General features: G+C 41.3%; 1 protein-coding gene across 1 annotated transcript in view; it reads left to right on the top strand.

Moving 5' to 3' along the window:
• The window catches only part of CENPF (centromere protein F), a 60,793-nt gene extending 46,157 nt beyond the window's left edge, over positions 1-14,636 (top strand). The window contains exons 14-19 of the mRNA XM_052654086.1: positions 460-636; positions 1,027-1,188; positions 3,410-3,572; positions 7,084-7,560; positions 9,963-10,141; positions 14,433-14,636. Coding sequence (XP_052510046.1) covers positions 460-636; positions 1,027-1,188; positions 3,410-3,572; positions 7,084-7,560; positions 9,963-10,141; positions 14,433-14,636 — 1,362 coding nt within the window. The remainder of the gene's footprint in view (positions 1-459; positions 637-1,026; positions 1,189-3,409; positions 3,573-7,083; positions 7,561-9,962; positions 10,142-14,432) is intronic.
• The last annotated feature ends 12,271 nt before the right edge of the window (positions 14,637-26,907 follow it).

The following is a 26,907-nucleotide window of genomic DNA, read 5'->3' as shown; positions in this document are numbered from 1 at the left end:
TGGATCTTCCAGAGCAACCCACTCCAGTATTCTTGCCTGGAGAGTCCTCATGGACAGAGGAACCTGGTGGGCCCCAGTCCATCGGGTTGAAAAGAATTGTACAGGACTGAGTGACTAAACAACAACAATAAGTAACTCACTAGAATATGTAATTACAGTGTAAATGCTGTGTGGAAAATTCCTGGTACACAGAAAATTCAAGTTTGACTTTTTGGAACTGTCTGGAATTTTGGGGGAGGGGGGATGGAATATTTTTGTTTTGTAGTTGGTTAAATTTGTGGATGTTTAATCTGTGGCTATAGAACATCAACTGTACATTGCTAAGGATTATAGCACTAATTTTATATAGATTTTGTCTTGCCTGTAAATGATTTTTTTCCCTTCTATGCTCAGTGTTCCTAAATATATATGTCCAGGTTCTTAATTATCTTCCCATAATTTTATTGTTTTTCTAATTAGGGTCAACTGAATGAGCTCATGCTAGAAAATAGTGAATTGAAGAAGAGTTTGGATTGTGTACACAAAGACCATATGGAAGAACAAGGGAAAATGAGAGGAGAAATAGCTGAATATCAGCTACGGCTTCAGGAAGCTGAAAACAAACATCAGGCTTTGCTTCTGGATACAAACAAACAGGTAAAAATGGGTGGTCTGGTGACTGGGCAAGCTGAAGAGTATGTGTCGATGGTGGTGATGAGGCATTTTTTGCAAGGAAGCCAGTGTTGTTATGCTTCACAGTTTTTTGAATGGTCTCGTTCTATTAACTTCCCTTTCTTTCCCCCAGTAATTTGCACGTGTCTTATTTTATGCCTTGAGTTTTTAAAAAATACATTTCCATCTTGGAGAGAGTTCCAAAAACCATGGTCTTGGAAGAGCCTGGTGGGCTACAGTCCATGGGGTCGCAAAGAGTTGGACACGACTGAGCGAGCTCACTTCACTTTGGAATAGCAGTTTTCTTTTCTGTTTGTTTCCCTTATGATGTTTTTACTTGAGCCTCCTGGCTAAAGTAACATTTTTCTGCCCTAGCATGAAATGGAAATCCAGACATATCGAGAGAAACTGACTTCTCAGGAGGAATGTCTCAGCTCACAGAAGGTGGAGATAGACCTCTTAAAGTCCAGTAAAGAAGAACTCAATAATTCTTTGAAAGCGACCACTGAGATTTTAGAAGAACTGAAGAAAACCAAGGTATGTACACTTATCATTACTTCATAACTTAGAATGGCTCATACATGTAATAGTGGTTTTAGCGGTATGAAATTAAGTGTTTTCATTTTAATTTTCATGAAAAAGGTTTTTGTAGTGATGAATAAAATCATTCATCAGTTGTCTGTTGAGTTGTTTCTACAAATGAGAGGACAGCATGCAGTTCCATAGCTTGAGCAGACTTTATTCATCACTCAGTGAATCCTGTCAAAGTAGAGGATGTCAGAGACTTCTGGAAGTGGATATGAAGATCAAGCCTATAACAGATGACGGCAAGCCCCTCCAGACGTAGATAATGATTTGGTGAAAGTCTTAATGATTGGTCTTCAGGTTCACTATCACCAAATCTTCTTCTCCATGACTTTGGGGCTCAAGGTGGGCCAAGCACTTGGCCAGCCATACATAAGTGTACGTTCTCCTCTTCCTCTCGATGCAGGGACCATCAAACTTTTTTCTTTAGAAAAAAAGGTGAACCCTAATCTCAGTATTGGTAGACTATGTGTGTGGGCTCAGTTGCTCAGTCATGTCTGACTCTTTGCGACCCTGTGGACTGTAGCCCACTGGGCTCCTCTGTCCATGGAATTTTCTGGGCAAGAATACTGGAATGGGTTGCCATTTCCTACTCCAGGGGATCTTCCCTACCCGGAGATTCAGCCCATGTGTCTTGTGTCTCCTGCACTGGCAGGCGGATTCTTTACCACTGTGCCACCTGGAAAGTTCCATTGTTAGAATATAGGAAGTCCTATAGTAATTCTACTTGGAGAAGGAGGCTGTTTTGATTCCCACAAATACTTTGCATAAAACAAATACCATCCAGAATGTGAAATATGAACCTGGAAAATAAATATCTTTCAGAAAAGTTAAGATAACTAGGTATAGATTTCTTATGTTTATAGTCTTATACAATTATCACAGTGAAGGACATATACCAAGGAAATACAAACTAAGTTTAAAATAACATTAATGATCAATAATGTCCTGTTGCTACAAAATGAGAGATATTAGGTTTAATAACAGAAAGAAATAGCTTCAGGTCTACTTTTTAATTTACTTACTTTCTCGTTTTTTAAAATCTTTGACAGTTGTACTGTGGGGAATGTCTATTTATATATGTACAAAATGGTACATGGTTAGTTGAGTCTATTCAAATCTCATAATTTTATTGAAGTTGATAAGCATTGTTGAAATTGAATTAAATCTGTCTCTAATCCATTTATGTTTGGAATCAAATAGAAAATTCTGAAAGTGCAGACTTATTGCAACATTGCTGATTATTTCAAGGTGAAATGTACAAAGAGGGAAATCTACTTGTAACATCAATGTGCTGCTAAGCTGCTGCTTTCTTTTTTTGATAGTTTGGTCTGCCTTTGTATGTTTATGATCTCTTATCAGAAACTCTTAGAGCTAGATTGTTTTAGAATTCTCTATTTCTTAGATATTAGATAATGCAATGCATAAGCCGCATATCCTATCCAAGTCTGGGTGATACTTTAATCAAATTCATAGTTTTATAGCAAAATGTATGAATATTTTCACAAGGTGGGATAAATAAAGACTGTAAATTCCTTTATATCTGTTCAGGTCAAGTTTTGCCTGTAAATCATTTTCAGAACTTGTTTTTTTGATTTTGCAATTGTCCTTAAGGAACTATGAACATGTGCTACTAAGAAGTGCTTGATGACATAATTCTCCCACCATTCTGTTCACTTTTTGTTTGAGGTACTATAACATTTAAATTTGTTATAAACCATAATATCATTTGGCTTTAAATTAGTGTTGTGAGCCACATCTCTGGCCTTCATCTGGTGTGACTCAGCAAATGTCATCTCAGGCATTGAAACTGTGCAACAGCACAGAATCGCAAATGGGACACAATCCTCTCATCTGGAGTGTTCGGCCCACCAAGAGTATGTCCATGGACCCCTGCCCCTACCTCCCGGGTGTGATTCCTGTTGGATAAACACAGATATATTGGGCTACTTAGTAGGGCATTATCTTAAGAAAGGGAGTGACAAAGACAGTGTTTATTGGGGGGACTTAAGACACTGAACAGAGACGAGGAATTGTTTTATGCATCTTTAGATGTTTTGTCTTGTTCTTAAACTTACAGCATATGATTCTTAATTATATCTCATTATTATTTTTCCATATGCTCACGAAAAGCAATTCAAGGTTTTTAAGTGGAATTGCTTTCATTTTGTAGATGGAAAATCTAAAACATGCAGATAAACTGAAGAAGGAAAACGATCGTGCCCAGAGTAAAATAAAGTTGTTGATGAAATCCTGTAAACAGCTGGAAGAGGAAAAGGTGATGTTGCAGAAAGAACTGTCTCATCTTGAAGCTGCACAGGAGAAACAGAGAGCAGGTGGGTGCTAGCCGGGCCCACATAGACAAGCCCTGACTGGCGCCGACTAGTGACGTCACATACACATCGACAGGCCCTGACTGGCGCCGACTAGTGATGTCACGCTGGTGTGTCTGCGCAGGAAGCATGGTCAGCGCTCTGTTTTGTGGCGGCACGCCGAGATTGAGCGGTGAACCGTTTCCCAATTTCTGAATTTTGTGCACGGGCTGGGATCATTAATGGGATTCAGAATGAAGCCTGCATTTAAAAAATAGAATGACTGCACCTTCTGTTCTATCAAACATTCAAAAACCTGGCAGCCCCGTTTGCTAATGAGCCTTTCCAAGAAGAGTTATTCATGTGGATGTCCATTACCTAGTTCCTACATCAAAGGAAGACTGGCCTCTGAGCTGGCACTGGGAATTTACAAACAGATGATTCTAGTTGTCCTTGGCTCTACTAAATAGGTTGGGGACTATATTTTTGGGTGTGTAGGTAGAATGAAACAGTAGTAACGACGCTTTTTGTCACTTTTCTCCACACACACACCCCTAGAGTGGAATGCTTTTTCTGTATGGATAGATGACGGCAAATATAGTATGCATGGCTCTTCTGGACCATACATAGCTTGGCAGGGGTGAGGGGTCAATAGTCTTCCCTGCTGAGAAGAGTAGGCAGAATGGACTGGGGCTTCAAGGATGGAATCAATGCCAACCAGGCGGCTACAAGTGACTGAGACATCTTTCCACGTAGTGTCCTTCAAACACTTGTCCGTCAGATCCTCCATTGCCTCCATGCACTTTTCAGCATTTCTTTGGACTTGTCTTTTCATTGGCCCCTGCTTGTATCCCAATATACAGCCTTGATGTATTCCTTTCCCGATTTGCAACCAGTCTGTTGTTCCATGTCCAGTTCTAACTGCTGCTTCCTGACCTGCATACAGATTTCTCAGAAGGCAGGGCAGGTGGTCTGGTATTCCCACCTCTTTCAGAATTTTCCAGTTTGTTGTGATCCACACAGGGCTTTGGCATATTCAATAAAGCAGAAATAGATGTTTTTCTGGAACTCTCTTGCTTTTTTGATGATCCAACAGATGTTGGCAATTTGATCTCTGGTACCTCTGTGTTTTCTAAAACCAGCTTGAACATCTGGAAGTTCTCAGTTCACATTCTGTTGAAGCCTGGCTTGGAGGATTTTGAGCATCACTTTGCTAGTATGTGAGATGAGTGCAATTGTCTGGTAGTTTGAGCATTCTTTGGCATTGCCTTTCTTTTGGATTGGAATGAAAACTGACCTTTTCCAGTCCTGTAGCCACTGCTCAGTTTTCCATATTTGCTGGCATATTGAGTGCAGCACTTTCACAGCATCATCTGGAATTCTCAAATAGCTCAACTGGAATTCCATCACCTCCACCAGCTTTGTTTGTAGTGATGCTTCCTAAGGCCCACTTGACTTTGCATTCTAGAATGTCTGGCTCTAGGTGAGTGATCACACCATTGTGATTATCTGCGTCATGAAGATCTTTTTTGTATAGCTCTTCTGTGTATTCTTGCCACATCTTCTTAATATCTTCTGCTTTTGTTAGGTCTATACCATTTCTGTCCTTTATTGTGCCCATCTTTGCATGAAATGTTTCCTTGGTATCTCTGATTTTCCTGAAGATATCTCTAGTCTTTCCCATTCTGTTTTCCTCTATTTCTTTGCATTGATCACTGAGGAAGGGTTTCTTATCTCTCCTTGCTATTCTTTGGAACTCTGCATTCCAATGGGTATCTCATTCCTTTTCTCCTTTGCCTTTCGCTTCTCTTCTTTTCACAGCTATTTGTAAGGCCTCCTCAGACAACCATTATGCCTTTTTGCAGTTTTTTTCTTGGAAATGGCCTTGATCACTGCCTCCTGTACTGTCATGAACCTCCATCCATAGTTCTTCAGGCACTCTGTCTATCAGATCTAATCCCTTGAATCTATTTGTCACTTCCTCTGTATAATCCTATGGGATCAGGAAAGGAGTACGTCAAGGCTGTATATTGTCAACCTGTTTATTTAACTTACATGCAGAGTACATCATGAGAAATGCTGGACTGGGTAAAGCACAAGCTGGAATCAAGGGAGAAATATCAGTAACCTCAGATATGCAGATGACACCACCCTTATGGCAGAAAGTGAAGAAGAACTAAAGAACCTCTTGATGAAAGTGAAAGACAGGAGTGAAAAAGTTGGCTGAAAATTCAACATTCAGAAAACTAAGATCATGGCATCTGGTCTCATCACTTCATGGCGAATAGATGGGGAAACAGTGGAAACAGTGACAGACTTTAATTTCAGGGCTAAAAATCACTGCAGATGGTGACTGCAGCCATGAAGTTAAAAGACACTCCTTGGAAGCAAAGTTGTGACCAACCTAGACAGCATATTAAAAAACAGAGACATCACTTTGCCAACAAAGGTCCATCTAGTCAAGGCTATGGTTTTTCTAGTAGTCATGTATGGATGTGAGAGTTGGACTATAAAGAAAGCTGAGCACTGAAGAATTGATGCTTGTAAAACTGTGGTGTTGGAGAAGACTCTTGAGAGTCCCTTGGCCTGCAAGGAGATCCAACCTAAAGAAAATCAGTCCTGAATATTCATTGGAAGGACTGATGCTGAAGCTGAAACGCCAGTACTTTGGCCACCTGATGTGAAGGGCTGACTTATTAGATAAGACCCTGATGCTGGGAAAGATTGAGGGCAAGTAGAAGGGGAAAGTAGAAGGGGATGACAGAGGATGAGATGGTTAGATAGCATCACAGACTCAAGGAATATGAGTTTGAGTAAACTCTGGGAGTTGGTGATGGACAGGGAGGCCTGGCGTGTTGCAGTCCATGGGGTCACAAAGAGTAAGACACGACTGAGCAACTGAACTGCCTCCCAAAGCCTTTACAACAGTAACTTTATATTCTCTGTCGACTTTTACTGTTCATTCACTTAAAATAGAAAGAATGGACAGAGGAATATAGAGAGTGTAATAAATTAATTCATTTTAGGTAGTATAACTACAAGGTGGTTTGATGGATTGGCTGAAATACTAGTTTGAGATATTGATGGGTTATATTTAAACTATCCCAGTAAGTATGTGGGTGCCCCTGTTGGCTGAAGACTCTGCCTGCAAAGTAGTAAAGAATCTGCCCGCCAAGGAGGATACGTGGGTTCAATCCCTGGAGAAGGAAATGGCAACCCGCTCCAGTATTCTTGCCTAGGAAATCCCATGGACAGAGTAGCCTGGTGGGCTACAGTCTGTGGGGTCTCAAAAGAATTGGGCATGACTTAGTGAGTAAACAGCAATAAGTACGTAACTCACTAGAATATGTATCTTGATACAGTCCCTTCCGGACAAGAGCTGTTTGAAATATAAGAACATCTGTAGCTACATTTTCCCCCATTCCTCCAAAATAAAGAAAATCAAGAGCAAGTCTAAGGTTATCTGCTTGATGATGCCCAGTGTTAACTAGAGAAGTGTCATGTTACAAATAACTTGTCATTTTACTTTTGACAGATACCGTTGTAGATGCTAATGTCGACAAATTAATAACTGAAATGAAAGAACTGAAAGAATGCCTTGAAGAAAAAACCAAGGAGGCAGACGAATACCTGGATAAATACTGTTCCCTGCTTATAAGCCATGAGAAGTTAGAGAAAGCCAAAGAGATGTTAGAAACACAAGTTGCTCGTTTGAGTTCACAACAATCTAAACTTAATCTTCGGAGTTCTCCTTTGGTGAATTCGGTTGCTCCAGGACCATCCCCAGTCCCTTCTGCCACTGAAAAGAAGTTACCATCTGGCCAAAATAAATCTTCAGGCAAAAGGCAAAGGTCCAGTGGGATTCGGGAAGATGGGAGAGAAACCATGCCTTCTACACCAGAGACATTTTCTAAAAAAAGCAGGAAAGCCATCAAAAGTGGTACTCACCCTCCAGAGGATGCAGAAGATGCTGAATTTGAGCCAGAGGGGCTTCCAGAAGTTGTAAAGAAAGGTATGACATAATTTTAAAAGTATTTGTGTTCTTTTAAAGACATTCACATACAAAAAGAAAAGAGGCATTTGTATTTGGGGATTATTACGCCATGGTCCTAGTTAATTTTCAGAAGCAATAGTCCACTGTTAAATTGGTAAGGTATATACTTTCTTTTCTGTTGTGAGAGAATGACAGGTCTAATTACTTATGTCACAGTACAAAAACTACTAGGAGATTTGAAAAATGACTGTCAGAAAACTGTTCGGAATTTGATATTTCTGTGCTGAAAAATCCCCAAATCAAAGATAACCCTTCAAGTTTCCCACCTTTAGTGTTGTGCGACCCAGGTAGTAGTGGAGTGGAAGGATGGGCCCTGATGCTGGCTCCTGGCTGCAGCTGCTTACCACGTTTTTTTTTTTTAACCCCAGTTTTCCTCAACGTGTAGCCCAGAGACTGGGGCCAGTCTAGGAATGTTTGTTACTGGCCCATGACCAAAACAATGTATAGAAATCATGAGTTAGAGTATAAAATTTTCATAGCCATTTGCTATTTTGCTGTTTGCAATATCCAAGCACAATCCTTTTTTATTATACTCATTGTATTGTATAAAAGTATCACTCTACAGCAGATGAGAGATTGCTCCCCACCCCTCTTTCCGTAGAACTAGAGAAAAACAAATATCATATATTAATGCGTATATGTAGGATCTGAAAAAATTGGTATAGATGATCTTATTTATAGAGCTGAAATAGAGACACAGAAGTAGAGAACAAACATGGACACCAAGAGGAAAAGTGGGGAGGCAGGATGATTTGGGAGATGAGGACTGACATATATGTATATATTGACATATGACATTGTTGATCCTGTGTATAATATAGGTAACTAATGAGAACCTACAGCATGGGCTTCCCAGGTGATAAAGAGTAAATGATATTCTTTAAGAATGATAAATAAAGAATCCACCTACCAATGCAGGAGACCAGCATCCGACTCCTGGATCGGGAAGATCCGCTGGAGGAGAGCATGGAAACCCACTCTATATTCTTGCCTGGGAAATCCCATGGACCGAGGAGCCTGGTGGGCTACGGTCCAAAGGGTCACCAAGAGCCAGACACAGCTAATTGACTAAACCGGCATGCACTGTATAGCGCAGGGAACTCTGTTGAGTGCTCTGTGGTGGCCTAAACGGAAACACAGTTCCAAAAAGAGGGGTTATGTGTATACGTATAGCTGATTCACTTTGCTGTACAGTAGAAATTAACACAACATTATAAAGCAACTATACTCCAGTAACAATTTATTTTTAAAAATGAATTCTGGGATGTAGAAAACAAATGGTTACCAGTGGAGAGAGGACTGGGGGAGGGGCAAGATGGGTGCAGGAGACTAAGAGGTACAGACCTACTATGTTTGAAATAAATAGGCTACAAGGATATATCATTCAGCATAGTGAATAGAGCCAGTAATGTAGCCAATATTTTATAATAACTAAAATGGACTATAACCTTTAAAAATTGTGAATCACTGTGTTGTACACCTGAAACTAATATAATACCGTCAATCAACTATACCGCAATGAAAAAGAAAAAATTCTGGGAAATGATTTGGGGGGAAAAAAAAATTTTTTTTTTTTTTTTTTTGCCATAGATGGTTTGAGAGGCACTATTCTGAGTAATTCTAACCCTTAGGAAATCTAACCTCCAAATAGTTTGCTTGCTCTTTTTCATTACTGTTTTTTATTTGTAGGTAAAGGGTTAAAAACAAAGCAAAAACACAGGCTCTTGTAGTTAATGTAGTTACTTTAAAGCTGTTCCGAGCCTGTGTGACATGCTTTCTTTTAGTGTCCTTGGGATTGCTGTTCTCCTCTTGGTCATAACAAGTTGCCTCAGTTCCCTCTATGGGGGCAGATGATACCAAGGGAAATTGCTCTTAGCAAGATCCAGACTCTCCTCCCATCCAGTCTTTCAACGTGAGAGTAGTCACTGCAAGTAGCTGTTGTGACTTCACATTTTCCCCCTTTCCACGGGAGCAGGCCTTTTCTTTTGCCTGTCTCTTTCCATTTTACCCCCCATATTTTCCGCTCCAATCCGTCTTACAGGAAGGCCTGCTGGTTTGTTCTTAGTAGAAGCAGGAAGAACTTCTTTCTCTTTAATATTATTTCCGCCCCCACCTCCCTTTTCCCCATGTTGTTTCTTATGTTTCTAATAAGAAGAAAAAAAACACCTGTTAGTACTGTTTGCTGCCTGCAGGGTAATTATGATAAAATGGGTCCACTGTCCACTGCGGCAAGGAGGAAGTGGTTTTGGAGTCACCCTTATCCTTGCTCACTCATGAATGTCACTTGTGAATATCACTCCCACTGGAGAGGCTGATGGAATTGCAGCCAGCAGTGCTGACAATCAGTTTTGTGCCCTTAGGGTTTGCCGACATCCCAACCGGAAAGACTAGCCCGTACATCCTGCGGAGGACAACCATGGCAACCAGGACCAGCCCCCGCCTTGCTGCCCAGAAGTTAGCAGCATCCCCGCTAAGTCTCGACAAAGAAAATCTCACCGAGACCTCCAAACCAACAGCTGGTGGCAGCAGATCACAAAAGGTAAGCTCTGTGAACATGTATCAACTGTGTAAAATCCAGGAAATGAGAGCGGCATCTGGGCAAGGCTTTGACATTGCACTGGCTGACTCAGGAGCTCTTCAAAGTCTGACCTTCTCCCCGTGGTATAAATAAGTTGGTAGTGAGGAGAGTAGCAAGCAGATGTGAGGATAGGTGTCATGTTATCCTGCCGCACAAGCTCATCCTTGACCCAGCAGGCTGCTGATAAACAGTCTGATGGGAAATGGTGGTGTCAGAGCAGAGCTCCAAGGGTGTGTTAGCAAGTTTTGGGCAGAACCACGGAAGGACGCAGCACAGGCAGTGGTCTTTGCTTGTTTACAGGCTCCTCTCTCACCCCTCTGCCCCCTGGCTGTGATTCTTAGTGTTTGTTACTCCTTGACTTTCTACAGAAAGCACATATTTCAGTAGATGTCTAAAGAAAGGAGCTCCGTGGATGTCTCTATTTTGATTGTTGAAGTGAGAGAGGGTTGGAACCTCTCTGCACCTTGCAAACAGCCCAGTCAAGTTATTTAAAGCACAGAGTGTATTTGCTTCACAGTCATACCAGCAGCTACCATTTATGTATGCAAAGTACACGAATTTTAGGGAACTCAGTTTTGTTTTATTTTATTGAACTCTCGTAAGTAGTTACTATAAAAGGATGAAGAAAGTAAGACTCATTAAAGATTGGACCTACCCGGGGTTAACACCTCTCTCAGCTCCGGTCTTGCTTTTTTCCTGTTGTTTCTCAAACTAGGGATCACTGGAATCTTGTTGGAAGTTTCTGGAATAGCTTACAGAATTTTTGGTTTTAATTTTGTGATTTTACTTTGCTTATTGGTTGCTGCTGCTGCTGCTAAGTTGCTTCAGTTGTGTCTGACCCTGTGCGACCCCACAGACAGCAGCCCACCAGGCTCCCCTGTCCCTGGGATTCTCCAGGCAAGAACACTGGAGTGGGTTGCCATTTCCTTCTCCAGTGCATGAAAGTGAAAAGTGAAAGTGGAGTCGCTCAGCCGTGTCTGACCCTTCGAGACTCCATGGACTGTAGCCCACCAGGCTCCTCCGTCCATGGGATTTTCCAAGCAAGAGTACTGGAGTGGGTTGCCAGTTCCTTCTCCATTGCTTATTGGTTAGAGTTTAAGTATTCAATCAGATTACCCTGACCCAGCCAACGAAACTCTGAAGGTGTAGTAACCCTTATTTGTATAATGTAATACTTGTTAAGTGGGCAGGCGTGTTCCTCATTAGGATTTTAGATACCAAATACAAAGATGTTGGTGATTAGTTGCATCAAAGCAACATTTACGCAAATGTTTGTTATGCTGATATATAAGAGCTTTAAGGATTAAGGAGTTTATATCTACAATTGAGTTTTGTTCATAACTTACGTTATAATAAAGCTTTTATTAACTGGGGGCTGAGGAAGAAGGGTCTGAGATTTTCTTTCACTCATTAAAATGGGCCCATCTATGACTTGCAATTAGAAATATTCTGCTATTTTGTGCATAGTTCTTTCCCTTCCCCATCAGTCCTCCCACCTCCAACCTACCTTTCTCTATTTTTCTTTCTTACTCACTCACTCACTCACATTTGGAGTTAACTTTTAAATGTTGGTAGCCATAAAACACTGAAGTATACTGGAGTAGGTCCTAACTCTCCAGGGACCATAAGAAGAGTTTCTTTTCCATAAAGTAACTAGTGCCTTTAAAGAGTGAAGCTTCCAGACTTGACCAAAGCTATTAACTGCAACCTAATTGCTGAAGTGAAGTCTTTGGCTCTTTCCAGTATCCCTTCTGTGATGTTGTTGATTATGTTAACAATTTACTTGTGTCCTCATATCTAATACAGATATCTTCTGAATTAATGGAGCTGTTAATGTCCTGAAGTGATTGCAATGGTAGATGTTTAAAGGTGTGTAGGAAATCACCTCATAAGATTACCGTAGGGGTCACTTTTCCTTCTTTTATGAGGAACTGATGGTAAAGCAGTTTTCACATGGAGTTTGAACTTATTTTCTAAGAGAGCTTTGCACGCTAGGGGGCCTGCTTTCCACACTGCTGTCGCATCTGCTGGGGACAGAGCAGTAACCATGGTTTCCTGCAGACTTGCGAGTGCAGGAGCTATAGGCTGCAGCAGGCGCCAGTGGTTATGAATTGCTAAGCAATTTTGTGCACTTGTGCACATGAATGGCGGGTGGTTCCTCTTGAAAGGAGGTTATAGGGGACTCATGATTAGATGCAAGCCTTCAAAACCCAGCCTATTGATTTTTAATGTAACTCAACATTTTCTGAGTCACTTTATAAAATTCTTGCCTCATCTGCTGAGCATATTTCATCATTCAGTTTGAAAAAAGAGACAGCAAGTTATCCTTTGCTAAAACGGTTGCTTAGAAACTTCAGATTATGAATCTTCGCCTGAAGTCACTGGCTGAGTGTTGAGAGATTTCCTAGATTATTTAACAGAACTGTTAGTGACAGCTGACAAGTTTGAAGGGGAACATGGGTAAGATGCAGAATAGGTGAGGATCCGTCTCTGCTTTGTCTCTGGGAGTTAGTTCCAGAGGGCCGTCCACTAACTGTACGAGATGATTGTGAGGTCATCACCACAGGGCCTGTCAGCAGTTCAGTGGGATCTTAACCATTTTTCCTACTTATGAGTTCCTTTTCCAATGAGCTATTTGCGTACCCACCATCTCCCCACTGTGGCTGCAGACACGGTTTGTAAGACAGTTAGGGTATGGTGCACTTAATAGGTTAAATACCTGGGAAGTCTGACCTCATCTAGTTACGGATAAGTCTGAGGCTAACTAACCAACATGAGGATCAAATCCAAAGTTAAAACTCTGATTACCAACTACAGTTACCTCAATTCAGAATCAAGAGATTGAGTCTGGAAGGGGAGGCCCAAGGGTGAACTTTGGCTATTCTGTTGGGTTTCAGAAGGAGTTTTACTAGCTCAGATTCTCTTTCCCCAGTGCAGTCTCTCTCCCCACCTCCTCTGTTTTTTAATGGGTGCAACTAAAGGTTTGATTCTCCTGCAGCTCATGGGTTCAAGGGAAATGTCTGTCTTCTGTATCACTTTCTACTTTAAAAAAAAAAAAGGAAAGAAAAGAGTGCCAGTAAAACTCTTGTTTTTTTCCTTCAAATTTCCATGGACAGTAATTTTCCATGAAGTCCTGATCCTTTTAAGTGTCCCGCACATCATCTGAGGTAGAGGCAACCTTTCTAGGGATCTGATCTGTTGGCCAGATTTACTGTTTTCTGTAATGAAAAGTATTTAGTTGCCTTTTAAAACCACACACTTCCTATGGAAAGAATATACACAGGGAAATAATTTCCATTCTTTCTTCTTCTGCTTCAGAAGGCGGTCCCGGGCAGGCGGTTGGGCAGGGAGTGGCCTGTCACATAGGTGCTTCTCAGAGTTGGTACTGAACACGTATCACCCTGGTTAAGGGTCCTTCCTCTTTTTCTGTTAAAGATCTTCCTACCTGAACCGTCTACTCTTGCCCTTTCACTTTGGTTGTGACGTTTTTCTATATTTCATCTGTCTTGCTCTTTCTCTCTCCTGACCCCGTATTTTTTCTCACTACTATAGAAACCTCAAAAAATCTCAACACTACCAGTGTTGCGTTACCTGGTAATGCATTACCCTCTCATCTACTTAAAGTCTCACATTTTTTGAGATTCCCCCTTTCTCTTAAAAGGCAGGACATTGGAAAGGGAACTTACTTTTTTTCTGGACTTTAAATGGAAGGAGAATGATGAAAATGTTATTATGTGAGGAAGAGGCTCTAGGTCTTTTAAATGTTGTAAATAAAGCTTCCACCTTATGCAACTGTTTTGACTCACTGGTACACGTTTATCTGAATGATAGAGGATCAAGTAAGATAAATGGAAGCTGGTTTGGATTCTTATACAAATATTGATTGTTTGCCATTAGTCAAGCATATTCTGGGCACTGTGGATGCAAAGGTAAAGAGGACATAGTCTTTGCCCTCAGAGAGCTTACCTTCTGATCTGAGAAGGTCACAGTGGTCTTCAGAACGAGTGTCTGGTCATTAGACATGTCAAGGAAAGCTTTGCAAGATGGCTCATCAGAGGTGGTGTCCGACCCTTTTCTCTAGCTTCTCTGTTTAGGTGGGGGCCTGTTTTCAGAGTAGAAGAAATAGTCACACCGTGTACAACTCCTAGAAGAAGAATTGCACTTCAAATGTGATGACCTAAATAAGTACTTTATTTTTCATGTTGTAGAAATGCGAATATGATTTTAGACCTCTGTCATACTTGTGTTGCAGGTCAAGGTTTCTCAGCAGAGCCCAGTGGATTCAGGCACTACCTTCCGAGATCCCACTGCCAGATCTCTCTCCATCAGTAATCTTCCTGAGAGAAGTCCAGCGGGCAGCCCCAGGGGGGGCCTGAGAGCCAAGCGAGGCCACCACGCCCCCAGCCCAGAAGCCAGCCTGCAGTCCAAGGGCAGCGAGAACTGTAGGGTCCAGTAGAAGAGCCCGTGTGTGTCAGGACTCCTGGAAGGTGGCAGTTGTTGAACAGAAAGCAGTGTGACTGCGCTTGTCTTTATTCATCAGCAAGCACCGTACCAGAGGGAAGAAAACAACTCCTTTTAAACAGAAATATATTGACTATTTAGATCCCCCTGTAGAAGAATTAGAAAAGTTTGGAAGCACTGATTACCTCTACATTGATATTCCTCTTCTGTAATGTAAAATAGTCCTGTATAAAGCATTTTGGCAATGTTACACTTAAACGGCAAGCCCTATATTACAACTCCTGTTTTTATGTGGATTTTACACTAAAAAATGCAAGTAACATTTTCTTGCTTGCAATGGACAGCTCCCAGGAAAATGTAAACTTTTGCTTTATGACATTTCTTTTGTATAATGTTAGACATGGAATAATTTTAGATCAAGAATTCCTTTTGAGTTGAGTAAAATGAAGGAAACCCTGTTACATGTTTTTCAGGAAAATATGCACGCAGATACATGTGTGGGTGTGTCCCCTCTTCCAGTGTGTGTTCTAAATCTCGGCTTACTTGTGTAACCTGTTCATATTTGTGTGTGGTGTGGTGTGGTGGGCGTTGTGTGTTGATTTTCAATTAGCCTGGTTGCAGGCTCCTCAAAGGTATAGTATTTTGAGTTTTCTGTCATTGTGCTGTTTCTCTTCAAGGCCAGTTTGTTGTAGTGTTTTGGTAGGATTCTCATAAATGGTGATCTATAAAATATGGCATTTTTTCCAATAAAAAATTCAATTCACCTTTGTTTTACATACAAATGATTTCTAAATATAAATATGTTATGAACTTTGGTACCATTTCTTGCTAACTTCAACAGCCTCTTGTAAAAATGTTTTAACAAATGGTACTACTACATTTAGAAAACACATTCAGTTATAGTAAAAAGCCATGGTTTGGAATGTGGGTCATGAAGATTATGTAGGCATATAATACGTCCAGCCAGTGCCTAGCACATTTTGTGTACTCATTAAATCTCAACAACAAGGTTACAAGTATGTGGTATTTTCCAGCTCATTTATGGATGACAAAGTTTTGTAAATATGCAGGCATTCTGAGCCATATCAATTCCAAAAACTCTGGAACAAGTCCTTGTGTCCTCGAATCAGGGTAAAGAAGTTTTCCAGGACATGAACTAGTAAAAGATAATTTGCTGTTGACTTTCAGTTCAGATTTATGTATAAACTTTGACAAATACTAACGTTTATATTTTAAAATTGTCCTTAGCTAGGTGTCCTGTATTGCTGGATAATGCTTCAATAATATGAAGCTGCTTAGTATTCATCTGCTGAAAGTGATATCCTGTCTTTCCTCCTGTTTCTTCAGTTGCTCGGGGTTGTGGTCTGGTACAATATCCTTATCATAAGTCATCCCAAGGCTGCCATGTGCTCAAGGCCATGGCCCAGAGGAGATATTACTAATACCAGGCCATCAACTTTATTGGCTGCCTGCAGTTATTGGAAGATTCCACTCAGTAGGTCTGGCTGGGTGGTTCCCTGGGTCCTTGAAAGCATCCTTTATTTTCCTTTTCTATTAATTTTTTACTAGAGTATATTTGCTTTACAATGTAGTATTCTCTGTACAGTAAAATGAATCAGCTATATATATACACATAATCCCTCCTTTTTGAATTTCCTTTCCATTTGGATCACCGCAGAGCACTGAGTAAGAGTTCCCTGAGCTATACAGTGTGTTTTCATTAGTTATCTAGTTTATTCACAGTATCAACAGTGTATATATGTTAATCCCAGTCTCCCAGTTCCTCCCACCTTCCCCCTTGGTATCTGTATATTCTCTATGTTTGTGTTTCTATTTTGGCTTTGCAAATAAGATCATCTATACCATTTTTCTTGATTCCACATACATTAATATACGGTATTCATTTTTCTGACTTCATTTTGTATGACACTATTTCCGTCCATCCATGTCTCTACAAATGACCCAATTTTGTTCCTTTTTATGGCTGAGTAATATTCCATTGTATGTAAGCATCTTGATGCTCCTTGTTATGGGAAATACTCAGCATGTCTTCCATTCATATAATTGTAGAGAATTGTTCACAGTCTTATAAATGGACAGTCAAGACGTTAAATATTTTTTTCCTTAAGCTAACAATACTTGTTATACTATGAGCTGAGTTGCATATAGGTGGTGGTTTAGTTGTTGTATCTGACTCGGTGCAACCCTGTGGACTGTAGCCTGCCAGATTCTTCTGTCCATGGGATTTGCAGGCAAGAATACTGGTGTGAGTTGCCATTCCCATCTCATTGCATAGAGCATGAAAACTTTATATACTAGTCCTAACACTGAAGTAACTGATAAGCCAGTTGAGTCACAAATAAGATCCGGTTGAAAAATCATAGGGGAAAATAGACCAGGTCCAGAGATCTAGGTATTTGATTCTCATTTGTACAATGACAGGCTCGATTGAGATGATTATTTTCATCTTGAATATTTTGTAGGAACTGAGATGGCTCTTTGTATTATTGAGAGTTATCAGGAGTCCAAAGGGACTGCATCTTCAATAAAAAGGAATAAAAACCAACATTGGAATTGTAGCCCAAGTGTCTAAGGGTAACCCCTCAACTCTGTATACATACTAATTTTCTCCAAGATTTGTGATTTTTCTCATTCAATTCCAATCTATTTCTTTTGTTGGAACTATCAAATTTAGATTTGTTTGAACCTGGAAAGTAGTCAGTATACTTCTTCCCAGGGGCTCCTAACTCTAGAAGAGGTGATCCGTTTCCCTTGCTAACTGTTTTTGGTTGAAAAGAGTTCTACTACTCATAGGATGGCTCAGAACATTGATCTTGGAATTTCCAAGTTAGCTTTCCCAAAGCCATTGAGGCTAGGGCAAGATGCCATGAAAATAAGTGGGAATAAACTATGACCAATGTTTTTTTTTTTTCAACAAGGATTATGCATTTCTGTGGCTCTGCTGGGTCTTTGTTCCTGTGTGGGCTTTTCTCTAGTTGTGGCGAGGGGCCGCTCTCCTTGGGTGCAGGCTTCCCGCTGCTGTGACTTCTCTTGTGGAGCACGGGCTCTAGGGCATGGGGACTCAGTAGCTGTGGTTCCCGGGCTCTAGAACACAGACTCAGTAGTTAGGGTACATGGGCTTAGTTGCTCTGCAGAATGTGGAATCTTCCAGATCAGGAATCAAACCTGTGTCTCTTGCATTGGCAGGCAGACTCTTCACCACTGAGCCACCAGGGAAGTCCTTTTTTAAGTCAGAGGTTTCTTATACCACAATCAGGAGTTGAACTAATCATTGGCACGTATTGTATTTCCCTTTTGTGGTTGACAAAGTGGATACAAGTGTTTCTTCAGCAGGACACTGGAATCGGTAGCTGCAAATTAATTGACGACTGAGGATAGTTGAGCTATGTTTTTTTCTCCTACTTCTATTCACATAAGCTGCCTTCCCTTTTGAGAAATGGGCTTTACTGACCAGAGGGAACACTGACGAGATAGAACTTGGGGAGCTTCAGAAGAACCAGGTCGTTCTAGTGAGAAAAGCCTGAGGACCTAACACTAGCATCCTCCCTCCGGGTGGAGCTGTGTATCTAAGGGCACTAGTCACCTGAGCTGTGGCTCAGCCACTTAAGACACTGTGTGGAAAGTTGTATTCATTTCACAAAGTGTTTCACATGTTTGCTCAGACCTTACACCTTCGTGAGGTAGTCATTAGGATCTCCATTTCATCCGCTAAGATTAAGGAAGAGACACAGCTTCTGACGTCTGGAGAGAGCTTGTTAAGAATCATAACAATGGATCTCACCACAAGCTTGCAAAATGGGGATTATCCTCCTTGGATAAAAAATGACAGGGGCTCAGAGAGTTCAAGTATTTTAAGATTGGTTTCGTGAGCCGAGAGGCCACTCTTGTTTATACTGTGCCTCTCTGGGAGCAGGCTGTTCCAGAATAATTCTGATAGCACAGATATTCCTGTGATAGAAGTAGCTTTTCCATTTTGTGCAATGCAGATGTCTGTCCTTCAGTCTAGGATGATGGCATCTGGCTTGTGTTACCTTCTGTTGAATTTTCAAAACCTTAAAATGAGACTAGCTATAAATTTCAACTTGTAAAACTTATAACTACTAACACAATGCATGCATGTGTGCATGCTAAGTCACTTCAGTCATGTCGGACTCTGAGACACAATGGACTGTAGCCCGCCAGTCTCCTCTTGTCCATGGGGACTCTCCAGGCAAGAATACTGGAGTGAGCTGCCATGCCCTCCTCCAGGGGATCTTCCTGTCCCAGGGAGGGAATCCACATCTCTTATCTCTCCCGCATTGGCAGGCAGCAGAGATACCTTTACCTCTGGTGCCAGCTGGGAAGCCCCAGCTCAATGCATAAGCACTATTTAAAATGCATGTTTAATATAATGTAGACATTAAAAGTCAAGTGTCAGAATGCCTGGGCTCCCCATGTGACCTTGGGCCAAGTTTGACCTTCACTGTGCCCCAGTTTCCTCCGGTAAAATTGGGAATAGTAATAAAGCCTGAGAATTCCAGAAAAAACATCTGCTTCATTGAGTACACCAAAGCCTTTGACTGTGTGGATCACAACAAACTGTGAAAAATTCTTAAAGAGATGGGGAATACCAGACCACCTTACCTGCCTCCTGAGAAATCTGTGTGCAGGTCAAGAAGCAACAGTTAGAACTGGACATGGAACAACGGACTGATTCCAAATTGGGAAAGGAGTACATACAGGCTGTATATTGTAACCCTGCTTATTTAACCTATACACACAGTACATCATGGGGAATGTCGGGCTGGATGAAGCACAAGCTGGAATCAAGATTGCCGGGAGAAATACCCAATAACCTTGGATATGCAGACAACACCACCCTTACGACAGAAAGGGAAGAGGAACTAAAGAGCCTCTTGATGAAGGAGAAAGACGAGAGTGAAAAAGTTAGCTTAAAACTCAACATTCACAAAATGAAGATCATAGCATCTGGTCCCATAACTTCATGGCAAATAGATGGGGAAACAATGGAAACAGTGACAGACTTTACTTTCTTGGGCTTCAAAATCACTGCAGACAGTGATTGCAGCCATGAAATTAAAAGACGCATGTTCCTTGGAAGAAAAGCTATGACAAACCTAGATAGCATATTAAAAAACAGAGAGATTACTTTGCCAACAAAAGTCCATCTAGTCAAAGCCATGGTTTTTCCAGTAATTATGTATGGAGGTGAGAGTTGGACCATAAAGAAGGCTGAGTGCTGAGAAATGGATGCTTTTGAACTGTGGTGTCGAAGAAGACTCTTGAGAGTCCCCTGGACTGCCAGGAGATCAAACCAGTCAATCCTAAAGGAAATCAGTCCTGAATATTCATTGGAGGGACTGATGCTGAAGCTCCAATACTTCGGCTACCTGATGCAAAGAACTGACTCCTTAGAAAAGACACTGATGCTGGGAAAAACTGAAGGCAGGAGGAGAAGGGGACGACAGAGGATGAGATGGTAGGATGGCATCACCAACTTGATAGACGTGAGTTTGAGCAAGTTCTGGGGGTTGGTGATGCACACGGAAGCCTGGCATGCTGCAATCCAACAGGTTCCAAAGAGTCTGACATGACTGAGCAACCGAACTGAACTGAATAAAACCTGGTGTGCTGCAGTCCATGGGGTCGCAGAGTTGGACACGTCTTAGTGACTAAACAACAACAACAATACTTCCTGATGCTGTCATGATAGTCAAATTCATTGCTTACTATTTACTTATACAAATGATTTTACACTTAGTAAATTGTTGGTTATTCTGTAGCTTCCTGAGCTTCCTGGTGGCTCAATGGTAAAGAATCCGCCTACCAATGCAGGACACCCAGGTTCCATCCCTGGGTTGGGAATATCCCCTGGAGAACAAAGTGGCAACCGACTCCAGTGTTTTCGTCTGGGAAATCCCATGGAGAGAGACCTGGCAGGCTACAGTCGATGGGGTTGCAAAAGATTTGGACACGACTTAACAATCAAACAATTCTATATACAGAGAATTACACAGGTGATTTTAAATTTTCAGTTTACAATTGTTAGATCAATCTGTTCATCCAACACTGCACATTAATTTCAGATGAAGTTCTGTCCTACAAAATTCTCACCATTCTCAAAACCACTAATGCTTGTTTTGCAAATGAATTTAATCACTGTAGACTTGTTCATATTGTTGAATTACTGATCTTGCAAATGTACTGTCCACTAGTTTTGCTTTTTCTTTGGCTCATTAAAAATACTCAAAGAAAACAGTTGCTGTAATTTTAATTACAAATGAGTTGTGTCGCTGAAGTTCATATAAATTGACCGTTTGGAACTCAAAATACATTTCTTTACAGAAACAGCATTACAAGTTGTGCCTAATTCAAGCTTAGAAAGTCAACTGAGCTCACACATAATGAATTAAAAATGAGAAATACTTTTGTTTCAACTATCAGCACCTCCACTCATAGCATTGTTTTACTGGAAAAAAAATGTATTTTAAGCTTTGAGTTACAGAAACTCATTTTTCTACGCCTCAGTTCTTTTTCTAGTACGTCCCACTCTTCCACCCGGTGTAGTGTTGGACAGAATTTTCTGTGGTTTCTGGAGAGTAATAGGTGTGCAGATTCTTGTCTGCCACATTTCTAGCAGCAGTCTTTCCTGGTATGAAAGCCAAAGGGACTGCTTTTGTGTTGATTCTGATGCTGCAGCAAGATCATCCTATGTGATGTGGATGTATTTATGTATGTAAATGTTCTACTGATGTTTTAGAAAACCACATGGAAACACGCATATCCCCAAACTTAATACATTTTTGTTGACTTGCAGATTGAATTCCAGCACACAGAATTCCCACCAGCCCTCATCCCCTCCAAACAAAGACTGTAGAAGACGAATAAGATGACTGTCCTTTGTTATTCCTCTCCTCTAGGACACCTTGAAGGTGATCAAAGGGTAATGTTTATATGTATACAAATAACCATACTTGTCAAGGGGAATCTTTGCAGTTTCAAATGCTTATCTCATTTGATATTTAATAGTTTTGTGAAAAGTGTTAGTTGCTCAGTCGTATCTGACTCTTTGTGACACCATGGACTGTAGCCTGCCAAGCTCCTTTGTCCATGAAATTTTCCAGGCAAGAATACTAGAGTAGGTAGCCATTCCTTTCTGCAGGGGATCTTCCCAACCCAAGGACTGAATCGAGGTCTCCTACATTGCAGGCAGATTCTTTACTGTCTGAGCCACCAGGGAAGCCCAAGAATACTGGAGTGGGCCCTATTTTGGCACTCAAGAAGACACCCTCCAAACTAGCCAAAAATGTTACAAAGTTTGTAGCAAAACAAAACTGAGGTTCTAGACTGATCTCCAGGCCAAAGCTCCTCGTATATTACCATATACCTTCTAGTAGAGAGTAAAGGAGACCAAGAAGTCAAACACCATCCTGATGAGTTCTTTTTAGGATCCTATTCTGAACCCAGTGGTGGGGGAGTTCTTTTTTTAGGGCTCAGTACAACTCCACACCTAAGGAAAACGTGCTGTATTTAACTTTACTTAACGCTTTAGTCAGGAGAAGGCAATGGCACCCCACTCCAGTACTCTTGCCTGGAAAATCCCATGGACGGAGGAGCCTGGTGGGCTGCAGTCCACGGGGTCGCTAAGAGTCGGACACGACTGAGTGACTTCACTTTGACTTTTCACTTTCATGCATTGGTGAAGGAAATGACAACCCACTCCAGTGTTCTTGCCTGGAGAATCCTAGGGACGGGGGAGCCTGGTGGGTTGCTATCTATGGGGTCGCACAGGGTCGGGCACGACTGAAGCGACTTAGCAGCAGCAGCAGCAACACTTTAGTCAGGAATGGTTTCTAGTAAAAGTTACACTCTTGTAATCATAGGGAATTTCAATTTTTTCCACTTCAAAATTTCCTCCAATGCTGCTTTTGCAAGGAGGTAGGAAAATGGCAGCTTTCCGCAGTTACATGCTTTCTAGGGAAATATTGGGATATTTCTGAGTTTTAAATGTGAGCTGATTCTCTGGGTGTTGAAATCGAAGCTGTTTTCTAACCACGTGTACTGGCTGAGAGCCCTTGCCTTCTTGCTATCTCTTGGGCTGTCCATTGTCCTGGTTGCCACCTGCCTGTTGTTTTAATGGTCATCTTCTTGGACGTGGGCCAGCAGAGGGTCATGAGCGTGCCTTGTGTCCGCCCACAGTGCTTTGTCTCTATGCTGTTTATGGGCGGCCCACAACTTATGTATTCACAGCAGGCTGGTGGTCATTTTCTTCCAAATCATAGACCTGTGGGGAAGGAAAGAAGTGCTACTGCTGATTTGTAAACTGGTGTAGTGAGTGTGGAGTCTTATTTTTCTTTGAAAACAGCCACGATTTGGAGCAGGTACGTGAGCTACACCTTGGCTCACTTAGGTTCTTTCAGAGGTTAGGTATTCAACCTGTGAGACAAGTTGAAATGCCAGATGTTCATGGGCTTGCATATAACAGATTTTAATGGCAGAGCAAATAAATGGAAGATACCCATCATTCCTAGAAGTAAAAACAAGTTCTTATTGAGAAGATTTACTGAAGATCCCACTTACCAATCTGTTGTTATAAAAACCAGAAGCCCAAATTAGCATCCTAAATCTTATTCTAACATGTATAACAAAATTAGAATTTTTTCCTTCTTGAAGTTGTTATAAACTCATTGAGAATATATTGGTTTGCAAAGTCTCACACTGATCTTCCAAACATATTTGGAATGTTGTAGTCAATGAAGGTTGTAGTCAATGAAGAATTATTAATATTTTAAAGCAAATTTAGTAAGTTAAAAATAAAATTATCCCCAGACAGAAAATTTTCATTGTTGTGGTAGAGATGGTTGATTGCCTACTCAACTGCACTTCCACTTTCTTTCTTGCCAATGGAACCTGCTTTTGTTCAGATGCTGGGCAGCATTTGCTCAGAAAATATGGTCCCATTCCTAGGAAAGGAATGAAATTAGCATAAGCCAATTATGGTCATTCCATTCTCTTTTGCCAGAGATTGGTTATCATGACCACTCTATAGTCACTGCTTCTGAGACCAGAAATAAAGCATTTCCAAAACACAGATGCCAGATCACAAAGGTGGGTCATTGACAACTATGTCAAGCCTCTGAACCAATCTTGGATTTCTCGTCATGTCAGAAAATAAGCTATTATATTTTAAGGTAACTTTCAGGAGGAAACTCTGTTACTCTGCCCACAAGCTTCCTGATATAATTGCAAAGCCTGTTTTCTGATTTTTGTTAGCCGGTTCCTGCACTCTTCATACTTTGTCTTTTGTCTGCTACCTGAGCAAGAGAGCCCTTTGAAGCTCATATGCCTAACAATCCTGCTTTTTCCAGGTCTGTCATGAATAGCACTTCTGCCTGGATTGGCACAGGGTACCTGTCTGAAACCTAAATTACACCCGGGAGGACATAAAGAAAGAACATCACTTCCTGATGCTTTTTATTTTATCTTTGGCTGTGCTGGGTCCTAGCGTGTGTGGGCTCTTCCTTGCGGTGCATGGGCTCCTCTTGTTGGGGCGCATGGGCTCCGGGGCGCATGGGCTCGGTAGTGGAGGCGCCTGGTGGCTTCTCTACTAGCAGCACTCAGCTTTAGTTGCCCCACAGCATGGGGGAGCTTAGTTCCCTGACCAGAGATTAAACCCTCATCCCCTGCATTGGAAGGTGGATTCTCAGCCACTGAATCACCAGGGAGGTCTCCCCAGTGCCTCTTAATGCTCATCTTGAAAGTCATTCATTACTCTATTGGGATTTCCCTCAATATCCAGTACAAATATCCAGTACAATACTTTGTATTGTATCCAATACAAAGTCCAAAAATCAAATGCCCTTGGGGGGCATCCATAACTTCTATTATGACAGTATGGTTTAATTATCTAGGTCTCCTTTATCACTTTGAAGATGAAGACATTGAGATCTTGAATAAGAAATTGTTTTCTCTACATCCCACACTTTGTCCTGAAACCTGCATTCCAGCTCCTCAGAATGGTGCTTTAAAAAAAATAAAGCATGTGACCAATGTGAATAATATTTTCTAGAAATGATCATTTGCAGCCCTCAAAGGAGTAGCAAGTGTGAACCACACCCAGAAAACTGGATCTTGAGTTCTACGTGGGTCGAATATCCCTTCGCTCTGTTCTGGCCTTACAGACAGGCGATTTCACTAGGAAAACCAGTAAGGAAGCCACGATTAGGATGCCAGCCACAGAGAGATGTATGAGTGTGTGTGTTAATGGAATCACTGCAGGGACAGACACACAGAGAATGAACCCTCAGTGTTTCTGGTGACAGGATCACAGAAGCTTTCCACCTCCTTCACCAGGCTTTCCCCCAAGCCAATGCCTGTGTGTGCTCAAGGGCTCCTCTCTTCAGTTCAGTTCAGTCACTCAGTCGTGTCCAACTCTTTGCGACCCCATGAATCGCAGCATGCCAGGCCTCCCTGTCCATCACCATCTCCCAGAGTTCACTCAGACTCACGTCCATCGAGTCAGTGATGCCATCCAGTCATCTCATCCTCTGTCGTCCCCTTCTCCTCCTGCCCCCAATCTCTCCCAGCATCAGAGTCTTTTCCAATGAGTCAACTTTTTGCATGAGGTGGCCAAAGTACTGGAGCTTCAGCTTTAGCATCATTCCTTCCAAAGAAATCCCAGCCTGGAATTGGAACCAGTCTGTTGTTCCATGTCCAGTTCTAACTGTTGCTTCCTGACCTGCATACAGGTTTCTCAAGTGGCAGGTCAGGTGGTCTGGTATTCCCATCTCTTTCAGAATTTTCCACAGTTTATTGTGATCCACTCAGTCAAAGGCTTTGGCATAGTCAATAAAGCAGAAGTAGATGTTTTTCTGGAACTCTCTTGCTTTTTCCATGATCCAGCAGATGTTGGCAATTTGATCTCTGGTTCCTCTGCCTTTTCTAAAACCATCTTGAACATCAGGAAGTTCATGGTTCACGTATTGCTGAAGCCTGGATTGGAGAATTTTGAGCATTACTTTACTAGCGTGTGAGATGAGTACAATTGTGTGGTAGTTTGAGCATTCTTTGGCATTGCCTTTCTTTGGGATTGGAATGAAAACTGACCTTTTCCAGTTCTGCGGCCACTGCTGAGCTCTCAAACATGGCCGTGTGTGTCTTTTACACAAATAGGGCTTTAAGTTATAAAAAAAAAAAATCCTCAGATAGAATTTGTCAGAATTTAAAGAACTTCTCCTCCCAGACTCCTTCTCTTCATATATACAACCTATATCCTCAACTTTGATTCAACTGATGAAGACCAGAACAAAATCAGAGTATGAATATCAACCTTCCCAAATCATTCCCAGGTATTCCCTTGAAGTAACAGTGGGTGAGAGCTCTACTATATTGCTTTGAGGAGAATTAATCACTTGACAGAGTGTTTAGAGAGAAATTTAATAGTGAGGTTAGTTAGAGGGTTACACCCGCTGAAGATCAAGTAGAAATACAGATGAAGAATCCATGGTGGTCACTGCAAAAGCAAAATATATTTTATTTCTTGTGTTTATTTTTGTTTATTTATTCTTGTGGCCACACCATGTGGTAGTTCCCTGACTAAGGATTGAATCTATGCTCCCTGCATTGGGCGTGCAGCGCTGCGACACCAGAGAAATCCTGAAAATATATTTTACGTCAATATCAAAAATAACGGAATTTTGAAAATAGAAACATTGTCTATAAACTCACCCTAACTCAAAAATTATTTTTAACAGAGATAGAGATTAAGAAAACTCTTTTTCCTCATGTAACTTTTCATGACACACCATCAGAGAAGAGTTACTAACCACACACTCATCTTAGCTAGAGAGTTACCCACTAAGGTTTCCTCTCAATTCTGTTCTTAACTGTTATATATTTTTTAAGTTCAAAAAGATAAAAAAGTCTTTTTTTGTTTTCTGGTTTCACATATTACATTTCCAATTTAACTATGTTAAAGACTATGTTAGAGTTATCTAACTATGTTAGAGACTATGTTTCTAGTCATTGAAGTAAATGAGCCCCAGGATTTAGGGCTGGTTGACTTAGATACCATGACCAGCTCACAGTAATTGGTAATGAATGTACTACTGGTGGTGATCAGGAAATGCGGAAAGATACACAGTGAAGGAAGGGAAAAAAGGTGTGAAGGAGAACATTGAGCAGATGGGAGGGAAAAACATGGGAAAGGAATGCAGGCTGGGGGTCAGAACACACCCAGAGAGCAC

The sequence above is a fragment of the Budorcas taxicolor genome, chromosome 16 (genome assembly GCF_023091745.1).
Source record: "Budorcas taxicolor isolate Tak-1 chromosome 16, Takin1.1, whole genome shotgun sequence".
Taxonomy (NCBI): Eukaryota; Metazoa; Chordata; class Mammalia; order Artiodactyla; family Bovidae; genus Budorcas; species Budorcas taxicolor.
This window is presented reverse-complemented; position numbering and strand designations above follow the sequence as displayed.